Source organism: Opisthocomus hoazin, chromosome 9 (genome assembly GCF_030867145.1).
Source record: "Opisthocomus hoazin isolate bOpiHoa1 chromosome 9, bOpiHoa1.hap1, whole genome shotgun sequence".
In the NCBI taxonomy this organism is placed as follows: Eukaryota; Metazoa; Chordata; class Aves; order Opisthocomiformes; family Opisthocomidae; genus Opisthocomus; species Opisthocomus hoazin.
The window spans coordinates 31,015,961-31,042,066 of record NC_134422.1 but is presented as its reverse complement, the minus strand read 5'-3'; the positions used below and the strand labels follow the sequence as shown (position 1 = coordinate 31,042,066).

General features: G+C 38.4%; 1 protein-coding gene across 1 annotated transcript in view; it reads left to right on the top strand.

Annotated features, from left to right (window-relative positions):
* The window catches only part of FAM117B (family with sequence similarity 117 member B), a 29,120-nt gene extending 8,050 nt beyond the window's left edge, over positions 1–21,070 (top strand). Inside the window, exons 2-8 of the mRNA XM_075430382.1 lie at positions 215–366; positions 4,959–5,051; positions 5,570–5,683; positions 10,769–10,912; positions 11,907–12,132; positions 12,978–13,098; positions 15,123–21,070. Of these exons, the coding sequence (XP_075286497.1) occupies positions 215–366; positions 4,959–5,051; positions 5,570–5,683; positions 10,769–10,912; positions 11,907–12,132; positions 12,978–13,098; positions 15,123–15,441 (1,169 nt within the window). The 3' untranslated portion in view covers positions 15,442–21,070. The remainder of the gene's footprint in view (positions 1–214; positions 367–4,958; positions 5,052–5,569; positions 5,684–10,768; positions 10,913–11,906; positions 12,133–12,977; positions 13,099–15,122) is intronic.
* Positions 21,071–26,106: the final 5,036 nt, after the last annotated feature.

Genomic DNA, 26,106 nt, shown 5'->3' with positions numbered 1-26,106 from the left:
GACATAAGGATGTTTTTAAGGAAACCATAAAAACATATCTAATTGCTTGTTAAAACTGAATAGAGCCTGGAAAAACAAACAATTCCTATAGCAAAAGTATCTTGTTGTATACTTAATAACATAGTAGTTCTGATTTGATATGCTTTCTTGTAGGCAGTTAAAATAATTAAGCTCTCTGTCTTGCTTTCTTTCTAATCAAGTGTTCTTGTTTTAGCTGACAAATCAAGACCACCTTCATCAAGCCCTTCCAGTATTATTCGCCGGACTTCCTCACTGGATACACTTGCTGCTCCATACCTTGCTGGGCAGTGGCCTCGTGATAACCATGGACAAGCTGCTCCATGCATGAGAGACAAAGCCACACAGGTAGGACAGATTTTTGTCTTCGGAGTATTTAAATGTGAAGACAGGATTTAAATGTAAGAAGCTTTTCCCTTGAAAACATTCGCTTCAGTTTTCTTACTTGCGAGTTCCTATTCACGTTCAAATTGCAAGAATCCTACCTTTGCTATTACGTATGTGAATTATTTGCATTCTTCTCTAAGAAATGGCTGTGAACTCTAATATCTGTTAAGAGTTCCGCTTTCTTTTTTCCTCAGAAAAACATGAGTGTATTGCACATCTGTTTTCTTATTGTTCTTACAGTATGCAGTACACTAGATTGCACTGGTGTTAAGTACTATTTAGTTTAAATTTATGCAAGAGAACTTAATGACTCTGTATATTACATCTGTCTTAAAACTGAATAGAAAAGCTTTTGTAGTGCCTGTATAAAGGTTATTGTAGCCTTTTCTGTGGTAGGCTGTTCATCCTCTGTAAAAGGCCATTAATGTTCACCTGGGATCTATGCACCAGGTATAGAATTATATACAATGAAGAGCTGTCTCATTGAACTATAAATGATGTTCAAATTTAGCTCTACTGGAAAGTATTTAAAAAGTACATGATTTGTCAGTAAACTTCAACAATTTGTAAATTTCACAGGCTTGTAATGGTTCAGTTCTATGCCACCTGTAAAGACAGAACCAACAAACAATTAAGCGAAACTGGCATTACAAGAGTTACATGTTTATCATGACACTTGTTTTATTCCCCTTAAAGGCAGCTGTTATGTGGTATCCTACTGTATGCAGAAGTGATTCAAGATGGATTCTTCCGTAAAATATCTCGATGTTTCATTTTTTCTACTGTGGATGCAGTCTGGTAGTGATTTCTCTAACTTGTAGAGTGAAAGAAAGTACCAAACATATCAGATTTTAAACCCCTGTTCTTAGAGCATGGTTTCAGTAACAGGTCTCTGCCAGTTCCAAAGAACATAAGCAAAATGCAGTTGGCTGACAGTGTGTGGGACATACTTGAGTTTGAGGCTGCCCCGGGTTTGGTAATAGTAACAAAAATGTGACCACATAGGTTTCAGTGTGTTGTCTACTCAGATGTGTAAGATGTTGAGCAGATGTCTGCGGCATTGTTTGTTACTGTATGACCTTCTCAAGATCCACAACATTTTGCAGAAAGGACCGCAATTCAAAGAGCAGATCAGTAGAAAAGTAAGGTGTTTTGTAGGGGAATGTGCCTGTGTGGATAAGGTGGAAATAGAAGTGGATGAAGAAAAGAGAGTTGAGGAACAAGTTTTCTGTGCAGGAAAATGAATCGGAAAAATAAGTAGAAGATGGGGTGAGAAAGGTAGGAAAATCATAGTAAGAGGACGAAGGTGAAGACAGGCGTGTGATACACAAGGAACTGCTGTTCATACTTAGCTATTAAAGGGCAGAACTAGACCAGTGTGGGTGCCCTAGCTATTTTCATATTTGATTTCTTATGAGGATAGCTTTTAGAAATAATTATATTTCTATACTACTGCCAAAATATTTGCTATATTCAGTTGATCTCTTTCAGTTTAGTTTCAGTTCAGTGTGAGTCATGGTTGGGCTTTCATAATCTGTGTATTTTCCAGGTAAATTAGATGTCATCCTTTTTGACTTGCGTTTTTCTTTTGTATTTTTCTTCCAATTCTGACACATCTGGCTGCTATGGTAGTGGGGCTTTCATATATGAGGAAACAGATTTGCAAAGATTAATGGGAAGACTGTAAAAGGCATTGGATATTTCTGCCGAATGAGTATATTAGGTGGTGATTTATGTTAGTATACTGCTGATGGAAATAGAATGCTCTGTTTGCACTTCCTAATTTAAAATTTATCAAACAAGTAGAAAATTTTGGGATGCAGACATAAATCTGTATATCCAAAGTTTGTGTTGATGTGACATCAAGGAGACATCATTGCTCTTAATCTTATTGGTGTGCTTGAGAGCAACCATTTGAGCTCGGGAAAAATGTGGTTTACAATAGTTAGCTTCCCAAGATAGTAGGGGCTCTCCATTTGTATTGTTCAGCATTTCTGAAGACATGATGTTTGGATGAAGTTTCACTTGCAAGATATTCTGGCTCCAGTGTGTAATTTGGGATTTCGCAAAGTCTGATGTGAAATGGATGTGTTCGGATTTCAGAAGTTTAGGGAACAAGAATTAATTTATTAAGATATAAAAGATTTTCAGGTTGAGTAAGCAGGGTATCTTGATTCTGTGGATTTATGGCGTAGGGATTAGAGTCATTCAGGAAGCAGACTGGGAAGAGAAAGCAATTAGTGACACACTTCGGCTTGCAGGCCTGTGTAGAGATGCTCATACGTTATCGCTGAGAATGGTGTAAGAGATCCCAGGTCATGCAGAGGCTGTCTATGTGTCAGACTCCTGCTTCGACTGATAATTTTGGTGAAACCTGCCTATAAAACCAGAGTGGATTAGGTACATGCAGACTTAAGTGTTCTACTATCTGTGATAAGTTTAGCCTTAAACTCATTTCTCTTTGTAATTCTAGAACAGGCAGAGGGATGTTGTGAATGAGAACAACTCATAAGCAAGTAGTAGCACTTTAAGAACCTAGAGAAATAGAAATCCCTCTTTCCCTATTGGTTATTTGGTCTGTGTTTCTTGAAAATAAGTATTATAAACAAAATGTGGAGGAAAAAGTGGGAGGAGACTTGCTAAAATAGTATTACATTTCTGTCTTGATGTAAAGGTTTCCTGTAATTTAAGGTCTTATTCCTACTCTTGCTCTAAAGATATCTTAATTATTTGTTTGGAGGATGAACATCAAAGCAACTTTTAATCCTTTAAAATGAATCAGATATTAATTTATGAAATAAATCCGGAATCTTAAGTCAAAGTCTTGAATATAAATTAAATGCAAAGCCTGATTAGAATGTTAATTAGATTCCTGTAGGCAAGTGTAGTGGTTGTGCTGAGTTAGGAAGTTAGAATTAGAAGCTAAAACTTATTGTTTCGCAGGATAGGATGAGACTCCAGATTGACATTTGAGAATTAAATAGACAAAGATTGGTACTTGGGAATGGGGGTTATCAATTACTCTATGATGAAGATAAGTGAATGCTTTTCTGGAAAAACAGATTCTAATAGATTCTAATTTTGCTACGAAATAGAAATTTTGATGCAACTCTATTAAATGTATTACTTAGATTTGTCCTAGTTAGTTTTTGATTTGGAATGATGAAGATTAAAAACTACTGATAATGGAGGTTTCATTTATATGAAACTTACATCTGTAACTGAAGCAGATGCAACCTGTACTGAAGCAGATGCAACCTGTATGTTTGGAGTTACACCTCCATTTTCCCTGCAAAATGGAGATTAATAACACATCATCAAAGGCATTGTGAGTTTCTGCGTTCTGAGGTAGAGTAAGCAAGGTCAGCTTGTGGCTTGCAAGCTGTTAGTCTCAAATATAAGAACAACTGTTGCACGCTGTAGATGTGAAGGCTTTGAGGCAACCGAACTTCCTGTTTGTAGGAGAAAGTGAGATATTAATGACTTCTGAGGATCAGTTAGCTAAATTGCTGCTGTATGCTAAGAACTGTACTGTGGCAACAGTGATTTTAAAGGAATTTGCTGTCTCCTTCAATGTGTAAGCTGCTTCCAGAAATCCTTCCCCTTTTGCTACATGAGGTGTATTTCTTGTGACTTCACAGAGATTCCTGGTGGATTTTGTTGTGCCTCTTGTTAGAGCCTTTACAGTTCATTGCTTTTGAAGGTCATTCTGGACATGGTTAGGTGGGAATACAAATTGTCCATAAAGCGTGCAGTATTATCGCAGGCTTACCTGTGCATTTTGTTACCTTAAATAAATACAGTTTGTCTTAATGATGCTTTGAATTTCTCAGAACTTTTTCACCACAGCATGTTTGCAGGTTTCTTTATTAAATGTTAACGACTTCGTTGGTTTAGTGAAGCTAGCTTGGTATTATCTGTGTTACTTTCTGCTTGGCCTGAGACAACTATGAACCTGAAGTCTTTTGAGGCATGAATAAATTAATTCCCTGCTTTGCAATAGCTCTAGTGGTGCTTATATGCCTTTCCTTCCTTTTTCTCACTCTTGTGAGCAAGAACATGATTTTGAAGCTGTACTGGTGCAGGCTTTCACAATGTTTACACCAAGTTACCCTTGCTAATGCGTCAGAAATAATAAGGTCAACATCTGTGCAGGAAATAAACTATACCATCTCCCCCAAATTCAGCACTGTTGTTCTGGTTCTTCAGAGCTGTATAGCAGCTTGTGGCACATCTGGCTGTTAACACTGCCTTATGCTCAGTAATTTGGAAGGGAAACTAGTGCATTCCTGTATTAGTTGATCTGAAATTTGGTTATTTTGTGGTGTGTTTCTTTGGTTTTGGGGTTTTTTTGTTTGTTTTTAAATTACATAATTTCACTTCACTTTCTCATACTTCATGTCAGAAGGGTTTCTAGTCAATGACTGCTTTTCACTTGCAGTTCTGAATCTAGCAAATCATAACACTGTTCTCTTCTACTTTGTCTCAAAATATTCTGCCAGAAAGTAGGAATATTTTTTTTTTTTATTAATCCTGTAATCTTCTTGCTGCAGACAGAAAGTGCCTGGGCTGAAGAATATTTAGAAAAGAAGAGAAGCTCACACAAGCGTTCAGCATCATGGGGCAGCAACGATCAACTCAAGGAGGTCAGAAATGCTGTTATTTGAGATACCTTTGGATTAAATTTTTTACTGGTATGCACTGTTACTGTGAGTTTTCAGGAAGGCAAGAATACTGTACTGCTTCGTTTTACTATACAGAGTGTGGGCTTGGTGAAAAACAATAAATAGTTATTAATTTGGTATTGATTGCATATAATAATGCAGGACTATTAAAATTCTTATTCTGAATTTGTGGGAGAGAAAGTGTCAAGGGCAGGTCATGCTCTTCGTCAAAGGAGGAAATACAGCAGTGACAAAAATACTTTCAAGCATTATGTAGTTTCAAGTCTTTCATTAAACTTCCAGAGGTGTCGTCTGGGCTTCAGCTGAACTGGCAGCTAACATGTTAGACTTGCAAGAACTTGAGTCTAATTTAGTGCTGGCAATAGTTGTGAATGTTGTGGTAATAAAGAATTTTAACTAAGTGATGGAATAAATTTATGAAACTATGTGTGTACCTGAATGTATCTGGTGAAATCTGATGTGAATTTTTCCTTTATTAGATTGCAAAATTGCGTCAACAATTGCAGAGAAGCAAACACAGCAGTAGGCATCATCGCGATAAAGAAAGACAGTCTCCTTTTCATGGTAACCATGCAGCCATTAACCACAGTCAGGTAAGGCCGTGCTCTTTTTGGACATACTAGGTAGCTAATATTATTTTTAACTCCTTTCAAGATTGTGATTTGTTTTAAAGGGAGCTTAGACATGCCATGTACTGCTAAATATGTTGTAGCTATAGATTAATTCTATGAAATAGATCCATTTCCTTTGACCTCCTCGAGTGTATGGGGTCCCAGATCTCCTTATTACTTGGCTGAGTTGGCTTTGAACTCCCACTTTCAAAGAATTTCAGATAGTTAGATCCTTTCTTAAAGCAAGACTCTTAAAGTGCATTCTGCAGACTCTACAAAGGGATGACAGATAAGTTTAGTCTAAAACCATAGATTATCTTTTTCGTTACAGATTGCTGTAACAATTATGTTAAATTTGCACGTAGAATATGGCATGGAGCAAACTGGTGGTAAAATGATACACTCAAAACTGGAGTTTTGCTGATCATGTTTTGTGTCTTGACAGTAGCACTTGTGTAATCCTATGATGAACTGATTTAGAGAACTTACCTGACAAAAGGCTATTCATTGGGATTTTTATTTACTCTATTAAAAGTGCTTGTACTCTTGATGGCTTCATTCAACCTTTGTAAGATTTCCCGCCCCCGTCATTTATCACGCCTTGAGACTCTAAGTAGTAATCACTTCAAAAATTGTGATGGTAGACCACCACATGTTCTGTGTGCACCTTTAGTTTTATCTCAACACATTTTGATCTGCTTTACTGACGTATGGGTGCAGTGTAGCATGCTGCTAATCTTAGTGACTGCTGTAGCTCAAGTCAGAATAGTCCAAAATAATGAAACAAGAAAGACAAATAAATGACCCAATCCCTTTCTAGGTTTTTGAGAAAGTTTATGAAAATTGATAAGACAAATTTAAAAAAAAAAGGCAGGTCAAAATACTTGATGCAGGTATATTATCCAAATTTGTAGAATGTATTGTAATATTTGTTCTGTGCTTGTGGGCAACTGAGGCATTTCAACAGAAAGGAAGGTGTGCTGAGGAGCTTTTGGTGTAGGCCCTTCAGTACGCTGGAGAATTACGTGCACTCTAACAGGTTTGGCTTGGTATTCTATGCTACAGTATTATCACTTTAACATAGATAATCTTAGTGGTTTTTAATTTTGAAAATGGACAGTGAAAAATACGAACCACCAATTATGTATATAAACTTTTTTTTGCACTTTCTTATGCTCATGAAATTTTGCTTCTAGTATTGGAGGTCTTTTGCATTCTGCCACATTTTTCAGTATGTGAATAAAATATTGGACAACAGATAAATTAGGTTTTGGGCTTGTGAAACAGAGTATAAAATATAAACTGAGGCAAAGCAGCTTTTCCAGCATTGTGTTACAAAACAAACTGTTTTTCTTGGTAAATTTTGAGCCAGCTGTGTCGAGCTACTTGCGAAGGCGGGAAGTTACAGAAGGCTTCAAAAAGAGTAAGTGAAGCATTTAGATTAATGGCATTTAGAGGCTGCTTTCTAAGTCAGAGTGAAAATCTGTAACTGTAGGCATCAAGGGCAAAGTTACTAGGCTTTCTCATTCCTTTCTAGGGAACTGCTAAAGTAGAATTTCTGGCAGCGGCTCAGTTCCTTCAGAATTTCTGGGAAGGACTGTGTGGAAACACTTGCAGTTAGTGATTGGAATATTTAAAATTTTTTTTACATTTCCAACTTGAGGGAAGCTTGCAGTTGTTGACTCTAGAGGGTCATACAAAGATTTCTGAGCTCAAGGAGTTGGATTCCTGACAAGGCCGAGAAAATGTGTTAGGAAATTGCCTCGGTAGTCTCTTCACAGAGACCAGGTGAACTCTTTAACATTTTGGAAATGGCTTACTCTTCTAGTTAAAACTAAAAGAAGCAAATTCCAGTGGATTTCCTCTTTTCTCCCCTACTAATAAACACTTAAGCTTTGCCACAATTCTTGAGTTTTACCAAAATTTTTACAGTTGTTCCTACCACCTGACCCTCCAACTGATTGTTTAGTTGTGCTTCTTTCTTTTATGATTTTTGTTTGAAGAAAGAAATCCACGCAATCTCTATGGAATAGGCTTGTTAGCTATTCCTGTCCCCCTACTGAAAATCAGGAAATAGTTGCTGAGGAACTTGATCCAAGTCCTTACTGCTGACTGCACTTTTTCCAGAGCAGTTCAATGGTTTTTGTTTGTTTGTTTTTTCATGATGCCAGAAGTGTTCCATTCTGCCTTTCTTTACAGGAAGGGGGGTTTGCAGAAAGGTTATAGCCTCTCAGGTGATCTCAGGATGCTTCTGAGAATGTTGGTTTTTGAATTAATTGCGTGGTACTAACTCTGTAAACAGGAGTCAAACCAATGGGATCTTCCTTTATTCTCAGTATGTAATGGAGAAACTAGAACTGAGGCAAGAGCTGAAGCTAGATGGAAGAATAAATGGATTAGGTCTTTCAAAGTAATCTTTTTTCCTCAGTGCACTTCGCTGATGTTGTGCTGCTTCTTGACACTATGAACCATCAAGCTACCTCCTTTCACTTTCCTGGGAAGCGTGGGTGCTTAATGTCTTACCATTCAATTGATCCTAAACAACCACTAGTACTGAGACCAATTGCATGCAGCTTGCAGTGTTCTGTGGGGGGTTTTTTTGTCACTCTTGCCATCTCACATAGGTAGAACATTTCATTTGTAGAGTGGAATTACTCTGAGGTATTCAACCTTGAGATGGTTTGATGTTAAAATTATCCAAATTATCAAAATAATCATGTTAAAATTATCAAAAAATAATGATGTTAAAATTATCCACAATTATCAAAAGATCTTAGATTATATTTGAAGTTTTGTTGCTTATTGAAAAATTGGAAGAGCTTAGAGCATTTTTCAGAAATGCCTGTGAACAGTTTATATTTGTCATCACCCATATTTCACATCTCGTGAGTTTATGCCATACCTGTAAGTTTCAGAACTCTTAACTGTCCCACACCAAAACTCCCTGACAGTGTGTTCCTATCTGAGCACTGTAATTACTGTCCTGTGTTTGGCACCTTGCTTTATTTTGTGTGTTCCTGAATAGGCTACCGTCCTTTGACTGCTCATCTGCATATTCTTGTATGTCACGGGCCAGCTCCATGCAGACCACTGTGAAGGCAGTATTTTTAATATAAAGTTTCTTGTTTTGAGGCTGCTTGTTCCACCCCTGTAATGGTACCTCTTTCCCTTTCCACCCTATGGCACTCCGGGTTAACAAGTCATCCTCACTCATGTACAGAACATTAATTCTCTTGGAAGTGAAAAAGGCTGTATTGAACCTTAATGAACTCTATTGGAGCAACTTGTGCTTTTCTACTTTGAGCTCTTCAAATAGTACTGTGATTCTAAGAATTTCCATGGTAGGCAATTATATTTAACAGTGCAAGAATTCCCACATTTTGCTAATGGCTGTTGAAATCTTAGACAAGCATACTTGCATTCTGCTTTCTACTTTTTAAGAAGTTCAGTTTGTCCTAGGAATGTGTATATTTAATAACTGGGTGCATAAACAGCCTTTATTAGTGCCTAAACTTGTGCTGAAACACTTGTATTATGACTGGATATTGACTTGTATTAGTTTAATGGATTGTTGACCCAAGGCCTTGTTTGGAACAGAGTTAGCAGGATTGCTTTCTCAGACTTTTTTGTGCTCTTCTCCAGCGGTTTCTGTTTTCTCGTTTTCATCTTCAGGCAAGACTTCTGAAAGGCTTTCCAAGTTTGGCCACTATGAGAATGTTTAGATTTTGTTGACATAAACAGTCACAAGCATTTCCTGAACAGAAGCTTTTGTAGTCTTTGTGCAAGTCTCTATACCTATTCTAATGTTTTGGTAAAGCAAAACCAAGACAATTCATAAGTTTTGCCACCTTAGAGATTTGTGATTGTGAGAAGTCGTCTGCGTTATGATCTGCACTTAGAATTCTCTTGTTTATGTTAATTTTTCTAAGGTAGTTTTTCTGCCAGACAACTTTTATGTGGTTTTTGAGAATTCACATGCGAAGTCACAATGCTTTGGAGCCTGTCTATGCACAGTCTCATTACTTAGAGGAAAAATAAAAAAACTCACAAACAAACCGCTTTGAAGACTAAGTGAAAATGCTGCCATCCTTCAATCAGCGGACGAGATGTTCTCAATCACAGCACAGTAGGCCATAGAGTCCAGGAATTTTACACAGGAGTTCTACTGTGACTTTAAATGTCATGTCATTCTTGGAGTTGAACTAAATGTTTGCAGAAGGCATTCTGCCAAGACTGTGTTGAAGTTTAGGGCAGAATCTTCTAATATTTTGGTAGCATGATTTTTTAATGGGAGTAGGATGCTAGAGGAGAGGATGGGAAATCTCAAAGTTGTGGTGTACCAAAAGGAGCTTTGGAAAACTTCAGTAATGTGTTTTCTGAGAATGGAGTTTTCATGCATATTTTGAAACATTGGATTTTTGAAATGTTAATCTTCATTCTGAAGCAACCATGTATTAACATTTGAGTTTGGGATTTTATTCTTTCTGTGGAAGTATTCCTAAATTGTTTTGTCAACCTTTTTTTCTGGCTTAATATAGTTACTATGTTGGTCTTCATTTTTAGCATAATGCAATCTTGTATTTGTGGAATAATTTTCCTTCTGCATGTGATGTTGCTGTAGGTGACAGAAGACTTCCATTAAAACACAGTGTTAATGAAATTACAAGTGGTAAATCCAACAGTGAAGGAAATTAAATTGTGGTACAGCTCACTTCAGAAGGAATGTGAATATATTTTAAAGACTTCAAAATTACTTATATTTAAATGTTTACTGTTAAATTTTCACTTGTAAAGCAATGTCGAGCTGGAGGCACACCGTATCAAGGGAAATATTGAGACTAGGTTGTTGAAAAGATTTTCCTACTAGAAATTAGATTTGAAAAATAATTCAGGATGTCTGTGTCTTCATTTAAGGCATCCATTTTAACACAATTGATATAATTTCATGTAAATCCTTGTTACTGAGGTGTAGATGTCTTCTGTTTAAAGGTTCGCTTTTGAGTAGAAGTAGTAACTGTGTTTTGCAAGTAAATCTACATTGCTTTCTCACTGTCTCTGGTTCTTCAGGCTCCCCTCCCAAGGAGTGCTCTTGTTCCTGTGATACCTATTACAAAATCAACAGGATCACGATTCCGAAACAGTGTAGAAGGACTGAATCAGGAGATTGAGATAATAATTAAGGAGACGGGAGGCAAAGAGGAACAGCTTGTTGTATGTATCTGCCACCATGATTTCTTTCTAGAATTATCTTGGTTTTGCTTTGAGGTTTTTATGTCTTTAATCTTTATTTTGCACAGTTTTTGAATTAAATTTGTCTGGAATTAATTTTGCTTTCTTTAGTGAACGAAGTTGAAAAGTCTGTTGGAAAGCAAAAAGGAGGAAAGAGTTAAAGCTTGAATCTGGATGTTTTACTCTGATTACTATGATGAAATTAGTTTTCCAATAAAATACAAAATCTCAGTAAAACAGGGGAAAAGACAAAAGGTCTGTTTTGACAGTTTTTGTGGTAACTTTTTCTTCTCTTTGCCCGTACTGTACTGTCCCCATCCCTGTTGAAGCATAACTTGCCCATTTTTAACTTTCATTTTATCTTTAGATATTTTTAGAGGTAAATTTAGTAATAAAGTATCAGAAATACAAGCCATGAGGATGATTAAGGGACTGGAACACCTTTCATATGAGGAGAGGCTGAGAGAGCTGGGATTGTCCAGCCTTGACAAGAGAAAGCTCAGGGGGATCTTATCAATGTGTAGAAGTTCGTGAGGTGCAGGAAAGAAGAGGAGGGAGCTAGTATCTTCTCACTAGTGCCCAGTGACAGGGCAAGAGGCAGTGGGCATATTTTTTTTATATTTGTGAGGGTACTCAAAACTGGAGCAAATTGCCCAGAGAGGTTGTGGAATCACTTGTCTGTGGAGATATTCAAAACCTGACTGGACAGAGTCCTGGAGAGACTGCTCTGGCTGACTCTGCTTGAGCAGGGGTGTTGGACTAGATAATCTCAAGAGGTCCCTTCCAACCTCAGCAATTCTGTGGAACTATTATACTTAGTTTCCAAACCTGACTTATTTTCAGTTGGAGTCTTGTGTAATGAATAAAGTCTTCTACTTCAGTTTTATGAGACTTGAAAAACCCCTTAGCATTACTGAATTTAAAGAAATTGCTAACCAGACAAAAGCAGCCACCTGATAACTTTTATTTTTAACAGCCTCAAGATGTTCCAGACGGGCACCGTGCACCACCTCCGCTGGTTCAGCGTAGCAGTAGTACTCGCAGCATTGATACCCAAACGCCTGGTGGAGCAGACAGGGGTAGTAACAACAGCAGCCGCTCCCAGTCAGTATCTCCATCCTCATTTCTTACCATCTCTAATGAAGGCAGTGAAGAAAGTCCATGTTCTACAGATGATCACCTTGCTGATTCCAGAGATAAAGGTACTGCGTAACTTTAAATGTTCAACAATGCTAGACTTTAACTCATTGCTATGTGCATGAATATGTAGTAGAAGAGGGGTTTGTTTCCCACATCCATGGAGAAGTGGTAGAGCATTTTTTTTCTTTCTAAGTGATCTGGTTTTTTCCAAATTGCTCCAAATACTGTGTGTGCACACATCTAGTGCTCTGTAATTGAAGCTGGACGGATGGGACTGAGGAATGTGCTTCCCAAACAAGTTTTTATTTTTAAATAATAGATTCTTCAAATACTTGAAGCAGGTTGAAAATGCAAGAGTGTACAGTGGCAGGTGGAACAGCAAAGTAGGCTAGTCCTGTTGCTCTTGTCAGGTATTTTTTATGATCTTGGACAAAATGGGCAACCTTCCAGCATTTCATACATACACCCGTAAAAGTTTAACAGTTTGACTTTTTTTAATTATTTGTTTTTATCAAAAATCTTGAGATACTCTAGGAGAATTTTGTAATTCAACATAAACCTATTCTGGTTTTTAAGGGATATGGCTTCTGCCCATTTCTTTTGGCTGGGTGGTGGTGGCACAGGACCACAGATTCAGGTTTGCAGTTACGAACTGAAAATTTCCAGGAACAAACAGAGATTTTAGAAGAGTCTGACGATGATACAAGGAGAAGTAGAAAGGAGGAAAGGGATTGAGATAAGAAAGCTTATTTGCAAATGAAGACTTGGAGGCAAATGAAAATGTTTCTTAATTTTATAACATTGGTAACGGAGTGGGTTTCAATTTGGGGAGGCATTTAAACGTAGTTATTGCATTTTATTTTTATGGTGTGACACATTTAAGTAATTGGATACTCTGTTCCTGCAGAGAATGGGAATAATTCTCCCTTGCCAAAATATGCTACCTCACCAAAACCCAACAACAGCTACATGTTCAAGCGTGAACCTCCAGAGGGCTGTGAAAAGGTGAAAGTCTTTGAGGAAAGCTTGTAAGTTGATCTTTACTACCTAAGAAATAACATTTAGAGCTACCCATTGGTTTACTGATTTTGTGTCAGATCAAAATTTTTAGTCCAGTTGCTAAAGCCATGCTAACAGCCTGATCTCTTTTGTTTTGTGTGACTATATACTGGTGTATATGTATGTATTTTATTGCTGGAGTTTTGTGTTAAAATCAAAACCTTGAGAGACTTTTTTTTTTAAAACCAGCATAACTTAAGAGGACTCTCTCTTATCTAGCAGACAGTGGGGGATGAACTCAAATAGTCAGGTACAGAGAGATGTAATAAGAAGCTGTAATGCAGGTGCATCAGCTAATACATGTCACAGCTTGACAGGCACATCTGGTAATCTAGACTCTGAAGACCATATTCTTTTGAGCTACATATTGTAGTTGTGAAACTTCTAGTGAGAGAGGAGTAAATTTGACCAAGAGTGTTTGATGCTTTGGTTATTCTGAAAAAGCCAATTTCTGTCATTTGGGAAATATTCTGGGGGTTTTATGGTTTATTATCATTTTCAGTGAAGTTTTTATACCCCTGTGTTACCTGGATGCAAGAATCTTAACCTGTAGTTAAAAATTTCATTGAAGTTGGTTATAATTCTGTAATGCCTTTATTATCTCAACAATGCCATCTAGTATAATTAGTAATTTAAAAAAATATAGCTGCCTTTGTGTATTTTCCATCTTGGATCTCTGTAAATGGATTTTGAGAGGTTTCTATGGCCTCTCCATAGAAATGTGGAAAGAGTTACTGTAACTTAAGTTACCTGTCTCTATTTTAGAGTGTGTAAGCTATGTTGCCAACAGATAAGGTAGTCTTCACTTGCTCGAAGAATATACTGTATTGTGATTTGTATTTGCATTTCTTTTTGGATGTCCTTGCTGCATAGCTGTAGGACAGTTCTGCTGTAGAGTGAAACAGCCTTCTACAAAAGCTTTTACCTAGGTATAGCAGTTCTTAGGCACTGAAGTCTCATGCAAAAATCTTTCTCGTATGCGTATCTGCTACAAGAGTATACTGAAAGATTGGCTTGCTTGGCCTCGTAAAATGAAGATAGAAGTGCATATGGCTGTCTTACAAACACATGGCAGATGGGGAAAGGTTATAGGCTGAAGGACAATGCTGGCAAGAAGAAAAAATGAGTATGAATTTCTGATGGTTATTTTCCAGCAGGGAAGAGAGGCTTTGGAACAGATGCCCATAGTTTTGTCTTAAAGTAGTGTTAGACTAGCTTAGTAAATTTGCATTGCAGGGTTAGAGATGGACATAGAAAGCATTCCTATGCTATCCACAACTTCCCTTCTGGCTCTGTCTTGCATAAAGCCGTTCTCTGAGGTGGCTGAATTATATCGTGATCTAAATGTGTGTTCCACACTTCCTTCCGAGGTCATAAGTGCTTGATCATGAATGCCACTTTGGGAATACTACGTTTTACTCTCTGCATTAAGCTTTTAAGTAAGATGGGCTCATATTTTACAGAGATTCAGGCCATGCTCAGGTGAACATGCAAAAGGGGCAAAAGTCAAGAAAAGGAGATCCCCCTGTGGTCGTGAACGGCTCTAAAATATGCAGTATTAGGAACATTGCTATGCCAGCTTTCTTTCACAAGGCTTGATGTGTAAAGAGTGTCTGTGTTGGGGGCGGAACTTGCTGAGTTGTGAAAGTTTCTGGAGAACGTAATCGAGAATACCTGCTCATATATTGGACATGCCAGTTCATGGACTGGGTTTGTGATTTGCAACGTGAAGTTAGTGTCTCAATTGGTTTTGGAGACAGCCTGCCCTAAGAACGTGATGTTTATCTTGTAGTGTATGTAAATAAGCAGCTTAAACCAGCTTGCCATTTGCTGTGTGGTGTGAGTGTCATTAGGGCATTATCGAGCAGCTGAAACTCTTCAGGTTTAAACCTCAGCTTGTCTCTGGTGATGTGTTCAACAATACATACCTGCCATTGACAGAATTTAATTGTTCAATGTAATTTTAAAGCTATTGTGTGTATTTTATTTCTAGGCCAAAGCCATTGCATGAAATTCCAGCCTTCTACTGCCCTGACAAGAACAAAGTGAATTTCATTCCTAAAAGTGGCTCTGCTTTCTGTCTTGTCAGCATCCTCAAGCCACTCCTTCCCACACAGGATCTCACACTTAAGGGCACTGCACACAGCCTGACTGTCTCCTCTGGCATGACACCCAGTTTGTTACAGCCCATTTCTATGGCCTCTCTGTCTACAAACACAGATCAAGACAGGATCTCTCGTGGAACAAGTACAGTAATACCACAGACCTCTATACTCCAGCAGTCAGGACATACTGAGGAAGCTGAAGGATAGATTAGATTGTCTTGATGTTTTTCTGGGCAACTACTGGGAAAAAAATGGAACCAGTTGACTGGACCTTTCTGATCACACTATTTGCATTGTTTTAACAATTTTATGGCACTGTCATAATTGAACTGTTTGTATAATTGACAGTTTGGTAGCACATTGAGAAGTTCAGGAGGACGCAGCAGGTGATAGTCTGTTGCACTTTGTGCTTAGGAAGACTCTGGTTCTGTTTCTCTCCTGCCTTTTCAAACACTGGTGAAAACAAAGACGTTATGATCATTTGTCATTTAAAGGACCAGTTGTTGTGATGCTGTGTGTCCTTTGACTTTTCTTCCATTTAAACAAAATCTTGAAACCAACCAGCTGATCCCATTTAGCATTGTAATCTGCAGAGGGAGGGGGAATCAGATGATTTTGCAAGATGTCTTTTGTATGTGTATTTTGTAACAAAAATTTGCCTTTTCTGGTGTGTAGCAGATGGTGTTTAGAAGACACTTTCCTGATGACGATCTCTTCCCCTCCACCCCCTTTTTTTGGTGGGGAGGTTTCTTTTTTACTTGGCTGTTTTACAGCTGCTGGGACCAAAGGATTGCTGAAGTATTTCAGCAGTCTCCAATTATGTGACCTTGCTGAACAGCCTCAGTCCTAAACAAAATAAGACAAATTAAGAAGTTTGAAACTTTTAAAACAGAAGAATATCCAAAAAGCAGTGTTAGTATATAGTGTATATTTTTTTGATATCGGAAGTTTGTTCTTCAGGTAAGTCACATTCTTAAAACTCCTTCCTTCCCAAATTTCCCACCAGTGTTGGTTTATTGCCTGGAAAATTGCGTTTTAAAGCACTTGCCCCAGTATTGTTCTATTTGTCTATAGGATTTTTGTGCAGGGATGGGGACAAAACATTTTACCCTCTCACTCTGTATTTTTCCTTCCAGAAAATATGCCACTTGCCTCTTACACGCTAGCTTGGCTACTTATGGAGTTAGTCAGCCTGAATGATTAATCACTCTTGGCACAAATTTGCTCCGATGTGACTCATCACTGTATTATAGACCCTGGCCACATAATACTGAAATACCGGTGCATGGTTTCCTCCTTTTTGTCATAGTGGTGTTCTGTATGTCTGTTGAAGGCGATGGTTTGTCAGGCATGATATCTGTTACACAGAAGTTTACAGCAGCAGATACATGCTCCCTTTTTGATTAGCAACTTAGGCTGGCACGTAAACCAGAGGATTTTTTGATGTCTGGTATGCAGCAGTTTATGGTCCCTTGGAAATTATAATAAAAGGTGAAAATGGGGGGGGAAGACAATTGCAAACAGAAACTGTCCAGGAACTTCAGTGAGGTTTCTCATGTGTTCCTGGAGTGATTACTTGGGTTTGAGTAAACACACTATAGATATGCAAAAAAACTGCAGTGACCCAAATACTAATGTTGCATCAATTTATAAAACAAGTTGACCTTGTACCTCTTTCACAGCGGTAGATTCAGTTACTTCAAAGTAAGTGTCATCGTGGACAGTCTCTGGGTCTGAATATTGGTCTGTTACATGCGAGCAGTTCTCACTGACTTGCATATACATAGCTTCCATGGATCAGTTGCATATTCAGGTCCTCTCATAGCTGCATCTATTTAAAGATGATACTGCAAATATGAATTTTGTTCAGTGCTTAATATGCTAAATTTGGTTGCAAACATTTCACTTGAGAGGAAAAAAAAAAACCCTACATACCTGTGCAGATAAGTCATAGTTTTGATGCATGTTTACTGTTCCTTTAAATCCTACATAAATAACTATGATAGCAGTGTACTTTACTTGGCAAGTAAGTGTAAATCACACTAGCATGTACAAGTCCTGTGTTCATAGTACAATGAACCCCTTTTTAAAACATGCAAAAATTCAGCAAATGAAAAATGTACCAGGAAGTAAGAAAATACTAGACTTGTTAAATTGGCAAACAAGCAGAATTTGGTTTACTGTCTGTCTTCCCATCAAAATAGATAGGGTTGTGCAGATGGGACTAGCAAACTCTCTTTTGAATTAACAACTCTGATTTACATTGAAGAAGTTGTTGAGGGACAGAGTTTTAAAATAAGCAGCTTTCTGCATCAAATTTGTGTAATTTGGCCAGTTGGTAATTCTTTTCTAGGTTTTGTGGATATTAATTATTTTCTTCTGAAACAGTTACAGTGCAATTTGAAGTCTAAAATTTACTGCTTTAGATAGGTTCTTTTAAGCCTGTTATGACTGGATTCATGGAAGATCAGATCGTTCAGGTGAAGGAAGTGCTTGTAAGTCTGTTTTCTATTTCTGTAACAATAGCATGTAAAGAGCTTCTCCATCAATGCCAAACTGCCTAGTGCTTTATCAGGAAATCTTAACTGAATGGTTAAGAACCAAAGGGCTAATGTTAACAAATAGCCTTTATTACAGCCTTGAGACTTAACTGACTTCACAAAAACTGCATTCTGATGTTTGTTTCCGTCACAGAATGACTCTCCCAAATAGCAGTGCGCTTTCTTACCCTGGGACTTTCTTCTGCACCTGTTGTTGTAGTACTTGAGCATCTCTTTGGTAGTTTACATTGTATGTTATTAGACAATGTACTGTACAAATTAGTGAGCTGCTCTGATAAAAACCAAATGTAAATGTATGAGGTTTTTGCTTTTTATAAAAACAAACTGCATTTGGGACAACATTCAGTCTTTTTTATATGCAGGACAACTCTATTATTGCCATGGCAGCTCTACTTTACCATGAATCTACACTGAAGACTCAGAATTTGGAAAATATGACAGCTCTTGTTCCAAGACCAAATTTTACATGTGTGCATACAAAAAATAGCCTTAAACTATTTATGTGCTGTCTTGTGCCATAGGAAAGCTGTTAGGTAAAAGATGTAAATCAATTTCAAAATAACTTTGAGAGTGTGTGAAGCTTTCTAAAAATTCTTTTATGTATAGAGTGGGATATTCAGGTTTTTGGGGGTTGACCCACGCATTACTCAAGCACAGTTTTCCTGAAAGAGTTCAAGTTCTTTTGGCATACTTTAGATCCTAACTATGCATAGAATATAGTCAGTTCTTAGATTGCCTACTTTGTAGCTTAAGAAAAATTAAAGGTCTATTTTATATGCACAACTGGACACACTTGATACTCTTGTTTTCTTGGTATTTTACACTTCTAGCCATACTTAAAGGCAGCGTTCAGTAACACTGGCAGTTGATTTTGAGACATACTAAATGGTGTTCCTCCAGTTGTAAATTCTATGTAAGTCACAAGGAAGGAGGTCATTGTTGTATTGAAGGTCCATGGTGGCAGCTATGACTATTGGAATCCTTTTTTTAAAAGAACTCAAGGCACAAGGGAAGAGGACTTCTTTGTTAAAGTCTGACTTGCTTCAGCTATTCTTTCCTTGCCTGGTGCCATAATCCTGTAGCAACAAATTTAAGTACTTGGCAAAGTAGCGGATAGGGCTTGAGTACGTATATCTTGGAAAGAAATTCTTGGTTACAGATGTATATATATTAAGTAAGGAAAAAAGGGAGTGAAAATTAAATACTGCATACTGTGGAAGTAAATAATTGTTGTTTTTTGATTTACATAAAGCAATAGCAGATCTTTAAAAGCATGTTTAGTCTCAGGGCCATTTTTTTGTTTGTTCTAAAATACAATTTACTGGAATTCAGAATCTGAGATTGTTGGAAAACACTGAAGTTGAGCCTTTTGGGAAGAAAAAAAGCGAAATCATATCCGTTAACCTTTCTTCTGCCTCAGGCCTAACTTCTTGCTTATTGAACTTAATAGAATTCAGTGGTACAGCAATAATTCCTTGCTGAAGTACTATCTGTTCTCTCCCTGCCATCTCTGAAATGCTATCTGATATCTTTACAGTAACTCACTGCCAGTGATGTTCGTATCTCCTTGCTGAATGTTTCCTTTGTGAGTACCTGACAGCTTCTCTGTGAAACTGAAAGGGCAAAGGAGAATGCATAGAAGGTCACCAGAAACGTGCGGTTACAAAGATCAGTGCTGCAGGGTGTTGTCTTAGGTATCTTGATTTCTGTTTGACTCATCGTGTGCACACACACAATGCAGTCTGCGCAGGTATGCTGCTTTTATCTTTATGGTTTGAGGCAGGGCTGGTATTTGTAATAATCTTTTTTCATGGACGGACTTGCAGACCTGCTCTGATCCAGAACTGATGCGCACTTACATGTATATCCAAAGTACAGCTTGTGTGTCATTCTTATTCTCATTAAAGGAATATAACGTGCAAAAAAGATTTGACATAAAAGCATCCAAACACTTGAGAATGTCAGAACTGTGCTTCCTTAATACAATTCCACAGTTTAAGCATGTGCCCTTCATCAAATGTCATAGCTTAAAGATGTTGTTATGGCTTAGACCCAAACCAGGTTGGCATGTATTAAAACAAAAATGTTCTCTCTTAGAAAAGGTACTAGAGGTACGCCTTTCCTAACCCAGGGAAGTGAAAAGCCCTGTGGAAGAATTGGTTTCATTGTGATCAAGGAGTTCTTACAGAATTGTTTTTCTAAACCTGAGTGTGCAGGAAAATGACCACTTACTGCAAGAGGCACCTGTATATTTTCAGGACACGATTTTGTGAGTGTTCACCAACTTGGAGAATCAGTTCTGCTCGTAGCATTTTGTTTATACAAAGAACGACATAGATACATTGTTTTGAAACTGTTACTTTGCGTGTCAAGTCCAGTGGAGAGACAATGTTAACTATTCACAAGTGTTTTGTGAAATTCCAGTCCTGTACCCCAACTGAACTGCAACAGTCTCTTTCGGAATGCTGCAAATGTAAATGGAGTCCTGTTACTGCTTGCTTGATTTCATTGCATGTCATCAGTAAATACTGAAGGTATGGTCTTTGTGTAATAGTTCTTCATTGGGATTTGTATTTGACTACAGAGACCTCTGTACTGTTGACAGGTCTATATGAATCGCAGAAGAGGACTTGGCCTGATAACACTGCAAGTTAACATTTCTTACAGAAATTCCTTTTGAACAACTCTCTGGAAAATCTAGTAAGCTAAAAAAAAACTCGAAAAACCTTTCTGCACACCTTATCCGCCCTAATTGTCAATGTACTGATAGTTGAAGAAGAATATTGCTTGGCTTTATTCAAAATTCTTTCATTTCTTAAAATGTGCAATTTTTGAGGGTTGCAGTCAAGGGGTGTCCAAAACTGCCATTAGGTTTGCCTTTGTATGAAATTGTTTTCTTCTGTTACACTGTGATAACTTGTGGGGGTGTTCTTGTGTATGTTGTACTGATAGGTTACTTGTTGCATGTAAGGTGATTTTTGTAACCGAGAGGAATTCCAGGGACTTTCTGCAAAAACGGCCTATTCTGAGGTGATGTATACTGGTGTAAAACTGGAGCAGCTCAACTAATTTCAATGGAATTCTTGATTTACACTAGTCTCTTTGCTATGTGTGTGCCAGTACTATTTTGCACAATGTTATTTTGAATCTTGAGTTATGACTTGTAAACTGTTTCTACTGAATACTGAAAATTTTACAAACTGCAATAGCGGAATGTTTTGGGGAGGTTTGTTTGTTTTTTTTTTTTTTCCTAAAATAAAAAGTCATCACTTCAAGCTATGGGCTAATCTTGGATTTATTTTTAGTAGCAAGGGGTTTTGTGTGCTCTGACAGCGTGAAGACTTGCCTGAGGATTGACACTGAGGGTACTAGGCATTTACGTCAAATAAAATATACACTCTGCCTTTCAGCGGAAATTCATCAAGGTGGAAACTTCTGATAAATCCATACCGTTATTTCTCCAGTGCATCCTCAGATTAGTCCTGAGAATCTGCATTTCCCCATCTTCATCTGCACTAGGTTTGGTCAGTTCCTGAGCACTTTACAATTCCACTATTAGGGGACGACGCCACGAGTCGTGATTTTGGGGACAGAAATATTCAGCATGTGTTCTCCTGGGAGTGAAGGTTTGGGAAGACGACTGAGAAAACAGACCTGGATTCCTGCTGGTAGATTCATACAGCAGAGTGCAACTGCTGAAGCCTACCTGGGAAGGTGCTTAGGCTGTTTGTTTAAACAGTCTTATATTCTACGTGTTCCTGTTCACTCAAAACAAGCTTCTTTCTTCATGAGCAGAATTTGGAGCCAGGGCTTCTTTAGACTAGAAATAGTGAGTTAAATAAATTACGTATTTTGGGGGCTTCTTGCTATTTTTTGTATTAAATTTAAGTCTAATTTGTCTAAAAGGCTTGGAGCCATTCCTCTGCTTGAAAATCATTGTCAGCTGTATTTCATTCCATAATGAAGAGAGAGGTAGAAGATTTCCCTGAATCTTGAGGAATTAAAGGATTTCCAGTGTGTACCCCTCAAAGCAGGGCTGACTTGTGCCATTCCATCAATGGAAAGGGTTGGGCCAATACATGTGACAGCCGCATCAAGTTCCCAAGAGTGTGCATTTCACAGCCACAGTCTATGGGTATATTCGTGCCTAACTCAGAAACTACTTTGATAAAATGTAGAAGAGGAATTCACAGCTGTTGGAAGTCTGGAGCAGAATACAAGAGTCTTTCCTGTATTTGATGCTTTCTCACGTTTTATTCTTTTTCACCTGTTCAGTTTTCTGCAGATGTTTGCCTGTTACCAGGTGAACAGGACCTGATGCTTTATTAAATAAGCTGTGACCACATTCTCTGTTAAACTATTTCCTCACCAGTAATTACAAATCTAGTGTTTATGGTTTCATGCATGTAAGGATGATTTTACTGTAAATACATCTGATGTTTAAATTCTTTTCACGCCTTGTATTACATATAGGTGAATTCTAAGACACATTAAGAAGCTGATGAGAACTGAAAAAGGAACTGCGTGTGGTGAGCAATGACAGTCCTCCAGTTCCTGATTCACTGTTTTAATTGCAAGCAGTTATCTTCCTTAGTTAAATAGCTGCTCATTTTGTTTCTTCAGTCTGTGAGAGAGAACCAGGCAGGAGACCGTCTAGAAGAATTTCTCAGGTTTCTCAGTTTTTTCTTAGAGCTGGGTCTGACTGCATAGCAAATTGGAATAGAAGTTGTAAGCCAAGGTTGTGTGCGTGTTACCAACTTCTTGTCCTCTTGCCTCCTCTTGGCTCTCTGCTCAGCATTTCGAAGTTGTATAAGATGGTCATCCCACTCAGACTTGGAAATTTTTCAAATGCTTCAGTCTTAAAATATTCCTTCTGCATACAGCATTTACAGAAGCACAGTTCAGCAGCCAGACATGAACTGGTTAAGTGCTGTGTAGGGTAGACTTGAAGTTAGAATGGGGTGGAGGAAATAATTCAGGTGAAGTTCTCCCAAACTTCAAAAAGGCTGGATTCATCGCCACTGGTTGTACCCTTTTCCAAGTCTTACTCCTGCCAAACAAGCCTTATTTGCCTCCTCCTCCACTGTCTGTTTACAGAACCCTGTTTCACATACCTGAAGCTATGGGCCTGTAACTGATGCTTCTACTGATATAGGAACATGTCTGTAATTGGTAACACTTTCACATTGTGGTGATGTTGCTTGTAGGAAAGAAAAAATTCAGTATTAGTTTAAAAACTAGTTACTGCAAGCAAAGTAGAACACTGTTCATTAATTCCTACTCTTACGAGCATGGGTACTTAACTGCTGTCATTGAGCTGTTGATTAAGAAGCTGTTTGTTACACGGTACGTTGTGGATGCCTTTTCTAACTATAGATGTGTAGCTGACCAGTGTAAACACTGTTTCACTATAAACACTAATTTCACTGTTGATGGAAACAGCTGTTAAAGAAGTTTCCCTGTTTCCTAGCAGCGGGTGGCTCCACTACAAGTTTGTGAGCAGTGAGCACTGCCAGAATCCATCTGGCTGTGTGTATCAGGCAGGCAGAAGGTGAGAATCTGTTCTATTTGCACTTCATCTTTCCAAACCGCTGAAGTTAATTACCAGTTAGGGTGGAACTTGACCATCATGTTATACTGGACAAATTGTTAACAAAAAGGCTACATCCTGGCCTAGGCCAAATCTTTTGCGTGGCTTTTGCAAATTCAAGATTTTAATTGTGTCTTTAAAATTTTCTGCTGTATACAGAATTTGTAAAAACACTACTCAGCTGTGAGACATATTCAGGTGCTGTGTAGGACAGATGAAGAGCTACAGCAGAATCTGGTTTACAATTTTCAGGTAAAATTACCTGTAATTGCTGCAGTGAATACAGTTAACATCATCTGGGAAACTACAGACTAGGCTGAGCAGTCAGATAATTATGAGTTACTTCCCTCCTGAGATGAAGTTTTTGTTTGCATTTTCTGTTCAAATAGAGCAGTTTGTTTAAAAAGAAGGAAAAAAAGGAAAAAAACCCTAAACCATTCTCAGCCTTTTGTGAGCTGTAGATACTTAATCCCGTGTTAAGAGGTTGGTGAACAGTATGTTCCTGCAATATGTATGGAACAATCCCATTTCCACACAGAGAAAATTACATTTTCCCAATGACTTTTGATGCAAATTGTAAGACATAACTTCAGCCCATAAAGTTGACCTTCAGGTTTCTGGGAGCTGTTGCTAAGCTCCAACAAATTTCTTCAAATAAAATTGCAAGGGTATGTCCTCACCCCAAGAAAAGGGGATGGATGGCAGCATTCTCGTGCTGGTGTGCAACAGTTGCCATCCTGAATCACCAATATCCACTCACACCATAAGCCAAATACTTGGAAAGCTTAGTTTAGGAGTAGCAGTATGGAGTGATTCTGGTCTTAAATGGCAACCTCTGGACAGCATCAAATACAGCTGTTCAAAGACCATAGTTTCACAAACGTGTCTTCAGTTGCACTGCCTGTCTAAAGAAGTATTGTCTACCTGACTGTTCTTTTCTTCCACAGCACCTTCAATTGCGCCATACATCTCTTTTTAGAGCCACAATCCCAGTTAAATAGCCTTTAAAACCCACTGCTGTGCAGTCAAAACTGGCAGGATCTGACATGCAAGAGCAGCTAGAGTCTGCATAAACTAAAAATGTTCAAACTGTGTCCTGCTGTGTAATTCTCCATGGCCTAAGGCTTACTGGAACCCACAGAGGGTTGATGCTGGTTTTCATGCTGTAGGAAGTTAATTACAAGCTAAGGCAGAGCTTGAACAGTGCCATCTTGTGCTAGGCAAATTCATAAAAGGGCTACATCCTGGCATAATCTGGATATTTTTTTCTGTGTGTTTCTTTGTCAATATCAAGATTTTAACCATGGGATTCCAAAGTGCCCTAATTTTTGGCACACTGGATCTATATTTCTAACTGTAGTAGAAACAGTGTAGAACCTGTGCTCATCTCACCTTTGTTGTCAGAAAAGGTTCTGTGAAATTGCAGATAGCCAGCAGAACAATTCTAAAGCTTTAAAAGTGCAGTTAAACGTGAAAAGTCATGGCTTCCTCAGGGCTGCGAAATGATATTGTCATCCTATCCACTTTTATGTCCCAAATACAGTTTTGCTGTCTCAGAGCTGCGAGTCCCAAGTATGTGATTTCCTTGAAGATAAAATATTTAAAAAGAGTCCATTGTATGCCCTGGACTATTTTCCTGGAACTAGTATTTGCCTGGTAACCCCAGGGATTTTATTTTTAGAAGACCATGGGATAAAAAGTAATTAGCTAGATGTAGTTCCACCCCCTGTCCCTTTTTTCCCCTCTGTGATGCAACAAAAAACAAATCTTTTCTGCACTGAACTGTAACAGCTTAATAGGCTTTCAAACAGCCCCAAAAAGGCTGGACATGAGCCGGCAATGTGTGCTGGCGTCCCAGAGGGCCAACCATGTCCTGGGCTGCATCAGGAGAAGCGTGGCCAGCAGGTCGAGAGAGGTGATTCTGCTCCTCTACTCTGCTCTGGTGAGACCTCACCTGGAGTACTGCGTTCAGCTCTGGAGCCCTCAGCACAGGAAGGACATGGAACTGTTGGAGTCGGTCCAAAGGAGGGCTACAAAAATGATCCGAGGGCTGGAGCACCTCTCCTATGAGGACAGGCTGAGAGAGTTGGGGCTGTTCAGCCTGGAGAAGAGAAGGCTGCAGGGAGACCTGATTGCAGCCTTTCAGTACTTAAAGGGAGCCTATAGGAAAGATGGGGACAATCTTTTTAGTAGAGACAGCAGTGACAGGACGAGGGGTAATGGTTTTAAACTAAAACAGGGTAGGTTTAGGCTGGATATAAGGAAGAAATTCTTTACAATGAGGGTGGTGAAACACTGGAACGGGTTGCCCAGAGAGGTAGTGGAGGCCCCATCCTTGGAAACATTCAAGACCAGGTTGGACAGGGCTCTGAGCAACCTGATCTAGTTAACGGTGTCCCTGCTCGCTGCAGGGGGGTTGGACTAGATGACCTCTAGGGGTCCCTTCTAACCCAAAACTTTCTACGATTCTATGAAAATGTCCCAAGCCCAAGGTGTTGGAGACTGATTTTCTCTGAAAGCTCATAGTAGGATTCTTTAATGCTGTTCACGTTAAATGTCCACCATCATGCCAGATCATGGTGTATGTTTGGAGCAGGATTTTAAGCATTCTTTATAATTGTAGAATGGAATTAGCCTGTTTTGAAGATTATTGTAAAAATAGTGCCGTAAATATTTTCCCATTGGACAACTCTGTACATCTGCTGAATATCCAGTGGCATC